This window comes from Stegostoma tigrinum, chromosome 39 (assembly GCF_030684315.1).
Source record: "Stegostoma tigrinum isolate sSteTig4 chromosome 39, sSteTig4.hap1, whole genome shotgun sequence".
Classification (NCBI taxonomy): Eukaryota; Metazoa; Chordata; class Chondrichthyes; order Orectolobiformes; family Stegostomatidae; genus Stegostoma; species Stegostoma tigrinum.
This window is the reverse complement of record NC_081392.1, coordinates 17,726,233-17,739,208: the sequence shown is the minus strand read 5'-3', so window position 1 is coordinate 17,739,208 and position 12,976 is coordinate 17,726,233. Positions and strand designations below refer to the sequence as shown.

The 12,976-nt window shown below is 48.6% G+C and overlaps 1 protein-coding gene and 1 long non-coding RNA gene across 3 annotated transcripts in view; one reads left to right on the top strand and one right to left on the bottom strand.

Moving 5' to 3' along the window:
- LOC125447646 (uncharacterized) overlaps positions 1 to 12,976 on the bottom strand; it is a 37,190-nt gene that overhangs the window by 11,316 nt on the left and 12,898 nt on the right. The window lies entirely within an intron of this gene.
- The window catches only part of xgb (x globin), a 60,159-nt gene that overhangs the window by 43,690 nt on the left and 3,493 nt on the right, over positions 1 to 12,976 (top strand). For both annotated transcript variants that reach the window (XM_059640990.1, XM_059640989.1), the window contains one exon: positions 1,912 to 2,032. In XM_059640990.1, the coding sequence (XP_059496973.1) occupies positions 1,912 to 2,032 (121 nt within the window). The remainder of the gene's footprint in view (positions 1 to 1,911; positions 2,033 to 12,976) is intronic.

Sequence of the window (12,976 nt, the reverse complement as noted above, 5' to 3'; positions counted from 1 at the left end):
TAGGCCCATTCTTTTGATGTATTTGGTTGAGAAGTTAGTTGAGAAAGTTTGATGGAAATGCAGTCAGGGCTCATCTTCTAGAAGCCCCAATAAGTAGGCAGTGTTGGCTTTGAGAATTAGCTGGTCGTGATATTTCTGCAGGGATTCTCTGAGGATGTTAGTGAGCCAGCTGAATGTTTACAACTCGCAATGCCCAATAGCATGTCCACTAACACAACAGAAATTGCTGAAAAAGCTCAGCAGGTCTGTGACAAGTAATCAGAGTTAATGTTTCAAACCTTACCAAGGATAGGCACTAGTTTGGAGCAAGGTGTGGAGCTGGATGAACACAGCAGGCCAAGCAGCGTCAGAGGAGCAGGGAGGCTGACGTTTCGTGCCTAGACCCTTCTTCAGAAAAAACAGGTTCAGAAGAAGGGCCTAGGCCTGAAACGTCAGCGTTCCTGCTCCTCTGATGTCGCTTGGCCTGCTGTGTTCATCCAGCTCCACACCGTGTTATCTCAGATTCTCCAGCTTCTGTAGTTCCTACTATCCCTGAAAATAGTTTGGAACTGCAGATTTTAAGTCATTGAATGTAAATGCCACTCAATTCTGTGGAGGGAGTTGAAAATATGTGCCCAGGGTTTGAGCTACTGCATTACTAGCCCAATGTCACTAACACTATACCACCATTACCAACCGTTGACCTGCTGATGTGTGTGACGAACTGCCTGTTGACTCTCCACCCTGCCGTTCTTAGTAAGGTAAAATCCAGAAGACCCGCTGTAAATCAGAAACCAAAACACAAATTGCTGCAAAAGCTCAGCAGGTCGGGCAGCACCTGTGGAGAGAAATCAGAGTTAATCCGAAACGTTAACTCTTATTTTTCTTTTCTCCAGAGATGCTGCCCGACCTGCTGAGCTTTTCCAGCAATTTGTGTTTCAGTGCTTGGGAAGATAACCACTTCACCACCTCAGCCCTTAGACAAAGAATGTAAGCATTGAATTGAGAGACTGCGTATTTTTGACAGTAGTTTTATTGTAAGTGAGCTGGGACCAGTGCTTTGACCCTGTTAACTTTCATACTGTCCCTGTGAGCACTTGGGAATTCTCAGAAGGGCAAAGACACTTGGGCGTTCTAGTCCAGGATTCTCTCAAGGTAAGCTTGCAGGTTGAGTCAGTGGTCAGGATGGCAAATGTAATGTTGGCATTTATTTTGAGAGAACTGGAATATAAAAGCAGGGATGTACTACTGAGGCTTTAAAAGGCTCTGGTCGGGCCACATTTGGAGTATTGTGCACAGTTTTGGATCCCATATCTCAGGAAGGATATACTGGCCATGGAGCAGGTTCAGAGGAGGTTCACCAGAATGGTCCCAGGAATGAAAAGCTTAACATATGAGGAATATTTGAGGACTCTGGGGCTATACTTAATGGAGTTTAGAAGGATGAGGGGTGTTCTAATTGAAACTTAGAGAATACCGAATGGCCTGGACAGAGTAGATGTTTGGAAGATGTTTTCATTGGTTGGAGAGACTAGGACCCGAGGGCACAGCCTTAGAGTAAAGGGAAGACCTTTTAGAACCGAGATAAGGAGAAACTTCTTCAGCCAGAGAGTGGTGAATCTATGGAACTCACTGCCACAGAAGGCTGTGGAGGTCAGGTCATTGAGTATATTTAGGACAGTGATAGATAGGTTCTTAATTATCAAGAAGATCAGGGGTTAGAGGGAGAAAGCAGGAGAATGGGGTTGAGGAACTTATCAGCCATGATTGAATGGCGGTGCAGACCCGATGGGCTGAACGGCCTAATTTCTGCTCCTATGTCTTACGGTCTTACTTCCAGAGCAGTACGTTGAAAAGTGAGGGGGAGGAAATGGAGTAAGTTGCAAGATGGTCATAGCTGTCCGGGAATAATGTGTGACGTGTCTCTTTCAGTGTGATGTCCTTCATCGAGAAGAGTGTGGCGAGACTCACACAGCAAGACAAATTGGAACAGCTCGCTTTTGACTTGGGTCGAAGCCATTACAGATACAATGCTCCCCCCAAATATTACGAGGTAAGGTGTATTCTGAGCCGCTCTCCACACTGCAGCCCACCAGCTATTGTCCTGAGTCCATGGCTTTCTTCAGGGAGAATCTGCCCGACTCCCAAAAAACGTGGGGTAGGCTATGAAATGTGGGCAAATCGACTAAGGTGTTCTTCACAGAATCACTGGTACAGTATAGAAGGAGGCCATTCGTCCCATCATGTTGGAAGAACTTAGGAACTGGGAGCAGGAGCAGGCCATTTGGCCCATTGAGCCTGCTCTGCCATTCCATAAGATCTTTCTTGTGGACTCAGCTCCACTTACCCTCCTGTTCACCATAAACTTAATCCGTACTCTGTCCAAAAATCCATCTTTGCCTTAAAAACATTCAATAAGGAAGCCTCAACTGCTTCACTGGGAAGGGAATCCCACAGATTCACAACCCTTTAGGTGAAGAAGTTCCTCCCCAATTCAGTCCTACATCTGTTCCTCCTTATTTTGGGGCGGCGCCCCCTCGTTCTAGTTTCAGCCACCATTGGAAACAACCCCCCCCACCCCACTTCTATCTTATTGTTTGATATGTTTCTATAAGGCCCTCCGTCATTCTTCTGCACTGGTTCTGTCCCCAGTGCCAATCTCCTGCCCTTTCCCCGTATCCCTGCACCCTATTTCCATCCAAATAACCATCCAATGCCCCGCTGGACATTGAGCCCATACATAACATTTCTGACCAGGTGCCTGGGTGTTGAGACAAGACGCTTGCCCTGGGGTGAGCAGTGAGATGCCTATTCACACAATCATTCTCACCCTCATTACCACCCAGTGTCAATCATTGATACTCCCTCTCTCCTTTTCCCTCCCACCGGATCATTGCTGGGAATTCCCCACTGGAGCAGGACACCTAGTAATTTCAACTACCCCTGGTCTCCTCTGGCACCAACATGTCAGGGCGCGCACGCTGTAGGCAGGGACAGCTGGCACACATGATGATATCTGACACGCACCAGCCTCGCCTCATTGTTACTGCGTGTCTCTGACCCAGTTACAGTCCATAATGCTAAAGCAACCGGCATCTTTGATTGGCTCCTGTGCCCACATGGGGTTGGGGGGGGGGCTCCCAGCTCACCGACAGACCCGCTGATGGCTCAGGATCCCTCCCTCCCTCCCTCCTCACTCACTCCCTCCATCACTCCTCACTCCATCCCTTGCCCTCTTCAGTTCTTCCTCATTCCCTCCCTGTCCCTTACTCACTCCTTCCCCACTCCCTCTATCACTCCTCACTCCATCCCTTGCCCTCCTCACTTCTTCCTCATGCCCTCCCTCTTCCTCATGCACTCCTTCCTCATTCCCTCCCTCCTCCTTCACTCACTCCTTCTTCATTTCTCCATCCTCCCTCCTCACTCCCTCCCTCCTCCCTCCCTCACTTCCTCACTCCCTCCCTCTCTCCCTCCCTCTCCCTTATTCTCTTCCTTACTCCCTCCCTCCTCTCTCCTCCCTCACTTCATCACTCCCTCCCTCCTCATCCCTAACTCCATCACTCTCTCCCACTCTCTCCTCACTCCTTCCTCCCTCAATGTCTCCCTCTCCCTCCTCACTCCTTCCTCACTCACTCCTTCCTCACTCCCTCCCTCTCCCTCACTCACTCCTTCATCACTCCCTTCCCATCTCTCCCTTACTTCCTCACTCCCTCACTCCATCATCCCTCCCTCTCCCTCACTCACAGCTTCCTCAACTCCCTCCGTCCTCTCTGCCTCACTCCATCACTCCATCCCTTGCCCTTCTCACTTCTTCCTCATTTCCTCCCTCCTCCCTCCCTCGCTCCATCACTCTCTCCCTCTCTCTCTTGACTCCTTCCTCACTTCCTCCCTCCCTCTCCCTCACTTACAGCTTCCTCACTCCCTCCCTCCTCCCCCTCACTCACTTCCTCCTCACTCCCTCACTCAGTCACTCCTCCCTCCCTCTCCCCTCCCTCACTCCTTCCCCTGGGGTCAATGGGGGTTTGTCTCGACTGTGGGGCCATTCTGTTGCACTCCATCCAGCAGGGTCTCTGGGTCCCCACCCACAAAGTGGGCACCAACAACCCTTTGTCTACCATGTCAGGGGGCAAATGTCTTGGACTGCACAGGGCAGATCAGAGTGCCAATGCCCGACTGGGCCACAGTGACCTTTTAAAGATGGTGCAGGGTCAGAGGTCACGGGCTGCCCAGGAGCAGCAAGAATCTCCAACTGTGGCAAGTGAAAGAATCCAAATTCCTTCTATCTGCATTTTAACACGTCTGCGATCTGGTTTATAATTGGAACTGTTAATATTTCATGTCAAAATAGTGGCAAAAGACATTTTATTCCAACAGGAGAACTTTTCAGGCCCAATTATTCAAGAACAATGCTTTCTACATTCTCTACCTTCTTTTTATAAACTCTGCCTGTTTCCCTCAGTTTCCCTTCCATTTGTCTTTTATTTTCATCATGGTCAAAGCTCGCACTGTGTCCTTCAATTTCTAACTTTTCCCATTGCTGTTCCTTTCCTTTCTCCTTTCAATCACGGGATGTGAGCGTCGCTGGCCAGGCCCATCCCTGGTTGCCCCTTGAGAAGATAGTGGTGCATCACCTTAAAGTGGCCCCACAGCACAACAAGTTATCCCCACCCAGGAAACAGGAATGGGGCACATATTGACATTTACCCATTCATAAACTGGCATGACGTTCAGTTGTTTCGAATCAAATGCGATGGGCTTGTCTTGGTGCCAGGACGAGGTTTGATTTTCTTAACAGACTCCATGTTCATGATGTAGCTGTTGCACTGTTGGCTCGGTGAATGCGGGAGGTTAGCGATACTGCAGTCTGAAACCTGTCTTGTGTTCATGTCACAAACAACCACGAAGCCTCCCAGCTCCTACATTTCTGTCACAAAAGTCTTCTCCAGCTCTCACACTGCTACTGTGCACGTAATTAAATCCAATTCTTGGAGGTTTCAGGACCATCCTGGGCATCTGGTCACACCAAAGATCCCTCTTTCCTTCCCAGAGCTTTCAGTTTTTGGCCATGTAGGAATGGTACCTGAAATACTCTCCCAACATCGCATCTCTAACTCGTCAAGTTCCACCTCCTTAACATTACCAGGTGTCCCTCCTATTCCAGCTGATCTACTGCTCAAACTCTCACTCAATCTTTCATTATTGCTAGACTGGTTGATTCTAACATAGAAACATAGAAGATAGGACCCTTCAGCCCATCGAGCTTGTTCCCCCATTCTTCACGATCATGGCTGATATTCTAACTCAATCCTAATCCTAATCAAGGATTCTAACTCAAGCCTAATCCTGCTTTCTCCCCATAACCTTTGATCCCATTTGCCCCAAGTGCTGTATCTAACCACCTTATGAATACATTCAATGTTTTGGCATCAGCTACTTCCTGTGGTAATGAATCCCACAGGCTCACCTCTCTTTCAGCGAAGAAATGTCTCCTCATCTCCGTCCTAAATCGTCTACCCCAAATCAAGACAGTAACCCCTGATTCTGCACACACCCACCATTAGGAACATCCTCCCTGCATCTACCCTGTCCAGATCTGTTAGAATTTTATAAATCTCTATGAGATCCCCCTCATTCGTCTGAACTCCAGTGAAAACAGTCCCAACCCAGTCAATCTCTCCTCATACATCAGAGCCGCCATCCCCGGAATCAGCCTGGTTAACCTTCGCTGTACTCCCTCGAGAGCAAGAGCATCCTTCCTCAGGAAAGGAGGCCAAAACTGCACACAATATTCCAGGTGTGGTCTCACCAAGGCCCTGTATAACTGCAACAACACGTCCCTGCTTCTGTACACAAAACCTCTCACAATGAAGGCCAACATACCATTTGTCTTCTTTACCGCCTGCTGCACCTGCATGCTTACCTTCAGCAACTGGTGCACAAGGACACCCAGGTCCCACTGCACACTCCCCTCTTCTAATTTACAGCCATTCAGACAGTAATCTACTGTCTTGGTTTTGCTTCCAAAGTGAATAACCTCACATTTACCCAAATTATACTGCATCTGCCACTGATTTGCTCACTCACCCAACCTGTCGGGATCATGCTGAACGATCTCTGCATCCTCGTCACAGCTCACCCTCCCACCCAACTCGGTATCATTTGCAAACTTTGAGATGTTACATTTTATTCCCTTATCCAAATCATTAATGTGCATTGTGAATAGCTGGGGTCCCAGCACTGATCCCTGTGGCACCCCACTAGTTACTGCCTGCCAATTTGAAAAGGACCCATTAATTTCTACTCTTTGCTTCCTCTCTGCCAACCAGTTTTCTGTCCTACATTGACCCCAATCTCATACACCTTAATGTTGCGCAATAATCTCTTAATTGGGACCTTGTCAAACACTTTCTGAAAGTCTAAATATACCACATCAATGGGCTCCCCCTTGTCAACTCCATCAGTTATATCTTCACAGAATTCCAACAGATTTGTCAAGCATGATTTCCTCTTCATAAATCCGTGCTGACTCTGTCTGATCCTGCTACTGCTTTCTAAATGCACTGCTACAAATTCCTTGATAATGGATTTGAGAATTTTTCCCACCACCAATGTTAGGTTCACCTGTCTATAATTCCCTGTTTTTTCTCTACCTCCCTTTTTGAATACTGGAGCGCCATTAGTTACCCTCCAATCTGCAGGAACTGTTCCTGAGTCTACAGAATCCTGGAAGATGACCACCAATGCATCCACTATTTCTACAGCCACTTCCTTAAGTACTCTGGGATGTAGATTATCAGGCTCTGGGGATTTATCCACCACCGCTCCCATCAATTTTCCCAGCACCATTTCTCTACTAATATTGATCTCACTCAGCTCTTCCTTCTCGCTAAATCTTGCATTCTCCAACATTTACAGAATTTGTTTTGTGAGGACAGAACCAAAGTTTGGGTTCAGTTGCGCAGCCATTTCTTTATCCCCTATTATACATTCCTCCATTTCTCTTAGAACTCATAGAATCCCTACAGTGTGGAAACAGGCTCTTCAGCATAACATGTCCACACTGACCCTCAGAGTATCCCACCCCACTAGCCTACACATCCCTGAACACTACGGGATAATTTAAGCATGGCCAATCCACCCCAACCTGCACATCTTTGGATTGCGCGATGAAACCGGAGCACCCAGAGGAAACCCATGCAGACACGGGGAGAACGTGCAAGCTCCACACAGACAGTCCCCTGAGGGTGGAATTGAACCTGGGTCCCTGGCACTGTGAGGCAACATTGCTAACCACTGAGCTGCCGTGCGACCCCAAAACATGCCAGTTTCTGTCTGTAGGAGACCTACAGTTGTCTTCACCAATCTCTTTCTCTTCTACAGCCGACCCTCCCTGAAATTATAGGCAGGGAAAGTTCTGCTGCCCATGACAACTCGAATCAATCAATGACCCACGTTAACCTCAGCTGAGCAAAACTTCTGGGGTTTCAAAATTATTGTTTTGCAATCCGTCCCTGGCCCTTACCCCTCCCTTTGCTCTGCCATCTGCTCCAGCCTCTGACAAACTACTTTCCTGCTAATGTTTCAAAGGAGAGAGCATGCATTGCAGTGAGTGAGAACGGTGGTCGAAATATGTGGAATCTTCGAGTGGCCTCACAATGTTGGGGGAACCTTGCTGACAATTCTGTGAAATATCAGCCCTTTGCTCTCCAGTTGACCACTTGTGAATCACCAATTACCAGGGTCAGGGAGTAGGTGGGTTCTTTTATCTGCACTTCCCAAAACTGAAAAGGCATAAAAGTCCAAAATTTGACCCAAACGGACCTCAGCTCCTGGCACGCAACAGCAAATTACTGCAGATGCTGGAATCTGTACTGAAAACAACAAACACTGGAGATCGTAGTGGGTCAGACAGTATCCATGGACAAAGGGCACATTAACGTTTCGAGTGTAAATAACTCAAAATGTTAGTATGGTCTCTCTCCATGGATGCTGTTTGACACACTGTGATCTCCAGCATTTGCTGTTCCCTGGCATATTCACTGTGTAACTGAACTGTTCAATCCACATCAATTTCCACGCTGCTCCTATTATGAATGAACAAATTTGCGGTTATGATGACCTGTAGACCCGGTCATGTTCTCGTTCCGAATTCCTCGGCACAAAGCACTGATCAAAGCTATTCACATTAACGGAACCAAAAATGTCTGTTATCCAACGAACAGCTTGGTCCAAGGTAATTAAAACCAGTGATGCCTTCAGCTGCCTGGATTCAAGCTCTGGAATTCCCTCCCTATACGTCGCCCTCTCTTTACCTCACTGTCCTCCATTTAGAACCTCCTAAAAATCAACCTCTTCAATCAGTTTAGCCACCTACCCTAAGCTCAATTCACTTCAAAAATGAAGCATTTTGAATTGTTTTATTCTCTTACAGGTGCTATAGCAATGTAAGTGGGTATTGATCTGGCTTGAGTTCTTACCAACTGAAGAATCAATACCATTCATGTCACACTAATGGCCATTTCCAATATCAAATGATCTAACAATGGTCTGTTGACATCTAATGGTATTATCATCACTAAATCCCTCACTGTCAATATCCTGAACTCACCACACAAACACAGCAGCTATAAGACTAGGTCAGAGGCTGGGAATCCTGCAGCGAGTAACTCCCCTCCTGACTCCCCAAAGCCTGTCCCACCATCTACAAGGCACAAGTCAGGAGTGGGATGGAATGCTCCCCACTTGCCCTGGATGGGGGCAGCTCCAACAACAATCAAGAAGCTCAACACCATCCAGGTCAAAGCAGCCCCCGCTCGAATGGCACCACATCCACAAACATCCCACTCCCTCCCCCCACCGACGCTCAGTCGCAGCAGTGTGTACCATCTACAAGATGCCCTGCAGAAATTCACCAAAGATCCTCAGGCAGCACCTTCCAAACCAACAACCACTTCCATCCAGAAGGACAAGGGGCAGCAGTTACGTGGGAACACCACCCCCTGCACATTCCCCTCTGAGCCACTCACCATCCTGACTTGGGAATATATCGCCGTTCCTTCAGTGTCGCTGGGTCAAAACCCTGGAATTCCCTCCCTAAGGGCATTGTGGGTCAACCCACAGCACATGGACTGCAGCTGTTCAACCTTCTCAAGGGGCAACTAGGGACGGGCAATAAATGCTGGGCCCAGCCAGCAATGCCCACGCCCCATGAATAAACAATAATAAATGCGACACTCTCTAGCCAAGAATCTAGCGCAGACTAGTGTGAGTAAAATGGCTGAGCTACTTTCCCATGTTTTAAGCTCAGATTATTGGCAGCGGAGAGCAGACAAAGGTCACTAACCGAACCAGCACCAGGGGACAGAGCAGACCAGACATGGAGCACGGACTGATCACTGCCAGCGTGAACATTCACTACCACACAGAACCACGCTGCCAGCAAAACAGGTGATGGCCGCAACCGGCACCCAAGGACTTTGTTAAAAATCCCACAGTTCGGAATTTGGTGATATATCACAGCCAGACACCCTCACCCTCCAATCGAACCAGACGAAGGAGAAGTGAGTACAACATAAAGCTGTCCCGACTTCAGGGCCAGGCAGTGGGGAGCGACAAGACAGACCCAGTAGTGGAGCCAGGTCAGCACTTACAGGGGGCAATTGATTGTCACAAAGACACCTCTCAATCCCAGACAAGTGGGGAAAGGTGGCAGCGAGATGGACAGGATTCACACAACCTTAACTGTGAGGATTTCTTATCAATGTGTCCCTGTAAGGAGACCATCTGTGGATTTCTGAGTGGAAAAGATTTTTTTGGAATTTTTCCTGTCTTGACTTGTAAAGAATTAATTTGGCAGTTTTCCCACTTCTCTGCAAACATTGCACTGTGTGTACTCCTCACCAACTCTCCGGGGCTCTCTGGCATTATCTGTAAATAAGAGAGCTGGAAAATGATTAGATTCTCACAATCTGCATCAACCTAATTGTCCTCATTTATCTGCAATTCAACTGAAGGATTATTAACCGTCTTTTGTGCAACTCCTTTTTGCATTATGATGTTTTTTCTTAGGTGAGTATATCTTCTCTGCTTTTAATGTTACTCAGAGGCAGTGGAATGGGTCCGGGATGGAAATATGAAACAACATGTGTGTACCTTGCTTGGCTGGGCAGATATTTGTGATGCTGCACCTCCTGTAGCTCCTGCCGTAATTCCAACAATGTCAGAGGAAGTGAGCAATACGGAGCTTGCGGAGATGGTGGTAGGAAGTGAGGTGGTGAGAGCAACTGGATCCAGGCCCAGCCTGAGAGGAGAATTGCCCATCAACATTGGACCCATATCTGATCCACAACCTGCCTGAAGCTCAGAGTCAGAAAGAAACAGGTGCATTCATATAGCATCCTTCAGGATGTCCCTGAGCCCTCTACAGAAAGCTAACCATTTTTAAAGTGTAGATATTTCCCTAAACTATCAGTTCAGTCACATTATGAAACATTGCAGGTGGGACTTGAACCTGTGTCTTCTAGTTGAGAGGCAGGGACAATACCACTGCATCGCAAGGGCACTTTTTTTTATTGCTGCTCACAGATATTATGACACACGTCTGGGGCAGGCGGGATTTGAACCTACAGCCTCCTGGGCTTAGATGCAGGGACAATGCCACTTTGACACAAGGGCCCTACTCCTGAACAGTGTACACTCACTGCTTTGTGGGCAATGCATGAACCGATTAGTGCACAGCAAGCTCCCACAATTCAACAGCCTGGTTTGACTGGCAGTGGCTGGGGCATTAATAAGGGGCCCAGGGAGAAAGGCCTTTTATTGATCAGACGTGCTACACCCTCCAACATCGCTGACGAAGCCTCGCACTCAGTGGCTGCTGTTACCCCTGCATTTGTGCAGCGCCGACTCTATTAAAGTGCTGAACTGGCTGTTCTCTACTTGCAGTGATGATGGAGGTCGCGTAATGGAACAGACACAGAGGTGCCTCGCTCAGGGTTGAGTTCCAGCTCATGAGCTAATCCGCAGACCTGTGTTATAGGTGAGGTTTGGAACACTCGTGGATATGCAGATGGAAATATTCACTAACTGCATTCCCCCTCCTCCCGCCCCCGCCCTTGTACCCACGTCCTGCCCCTTGAAAACATGAGTGGCAGGTTATTAGCCCCGATCGGCCCAGTTACCACCATCATGTTCGAATCACTGACCGGAGCCCGTGTGATTGTAGCTCCTTGCTCATCTTCAGCTGCTGAAGATCGTCAATGTCCCGGAACAGGAAGAAAATGTCCTTACATTCGGGGTGGGTTTCAAACAGCCTGCAAAACAGAAACAGCTTTCAGAGCCCGATCGCCCACCCTCTTTGGCATTGCTCGGTGCGGGTGGATGGGTGGGGGATATATCCAAACACTGAAGGTGCAGTGTGTGTCTTTTGTTCACCAGGAACAGAGACATGGCAAAGGCCGCTTTCGGGAGGCTGCATCTCTCTCGTCTGCAAATGCCTGTGCAGCCCATCAAGATGTGAAAGAAATGCCTATGGACACAGGAAATAGTAGTGGGAGTGGCCGACATGCTCCTGTGGCCTGCTCCGCCACCATGACTGGTCTGATTGGAAACCCAAACCCACATTCCTGCCTACCCCCTATAACTTTTTACTCCCCTGACTGAACAAGAATCAGACATCATGCGACACCGGGTTTTGGCCCAACAGGCTCATCGGAAATCACAAGCTTTCTAGACACTGCTCCTTCATCAGGTGAAGTGATCCCAAAGTTTTTTCTGTCACATATGTTCAGATGAAGCCCACCCTCTTCCTCAGCTGAGGATTCCCCAGCTCCATTGTCGACAGGGCCCTCAACCAGGTCCGACCCATCTCCCACCCTTCTGCCCTCCCCCTTCCCTCCCGCAACAGCGATAGTGTTCCCCTTGTCCTCACCGACCATCCCACCCGCATCCACATCCAGAAGATCATCAGCAGCCATTTCTGCCACCTCCAGCAGGATGTGACCACCAGACACTTATTCCCCTCCCCTCCCTTGTCCACCTTCCGCAGGGACCATTCTCTCCAAGACACCCTGGTCCATACCTCCTTCACCCCCAACACCTCTCCGCAGCCCTACGGCACCTTCCCCTGTGGCAGCGAAAGTGCAACACCTGCCCATTTACCTCCTCCCTCCCCAGTATCCAAGGGCCCAAAATTACCTTCCAGGTGAAGCAACCCTTCACCTGCACTTCCCAGAATCTAGTTACTGTGTTCGCTGCTCACAATGTGTTCTCCTCTACACAGGGGAAATGAAGCGTAGACTTGGATACTGCATCACAGAACATTTACATTCTGCTCACAAAAAAAGACCCCGAACTACCCATTGCCTGCCACTTTAATGCACCACCCTGCCCCCTGGCCAACATCTCTGTCTCTGGCTTGCTGCAGCGTTCCAGTGAAGCCCAGCGCAAGCTGGAAGAACAACACCTCATTTTCCTCTTGGGGACCCTACAGCCCTCCGGACTCAATATTGAGTTCAATAACTTTAGGGCCTAAACTCTCCCATATCCCAGCTTCTACCCCACACACCAGGCCTTGTTACCACGTAGCCTGCCACTACACACCCCACTGTTGTTAGTCACTAACAGTCCCCATTAACAACTATTCACCCTCCCAGCCTGATCGTTAGCAACTCCTTTGACTGACCAACTGCTCTTCTCTGTCTTTGGGCTCTATCCCCAACTATCGATCACTCCCCACCCCTACCCCCATCCTACCTTCTGCATACAAACTAACATTTTCCTCCTACTGTCAGTTCTGAGGAAGGGTCACCGGACCCAAAACATTAACTCTGATTTCTCCCCAGAGATGCTGCCAGACCTGCTGAGCTTTTCCAGCAATTTCTGTTTTTGTCACAGCATCTGCAGTTCTTTCGGATTTTACTTCATTGTCTCTAACCCGGGCTATTCTGACTTCCTGGGGGAGGGGGATATTTGAATGGTGGGGGAGAATATGCTTTGA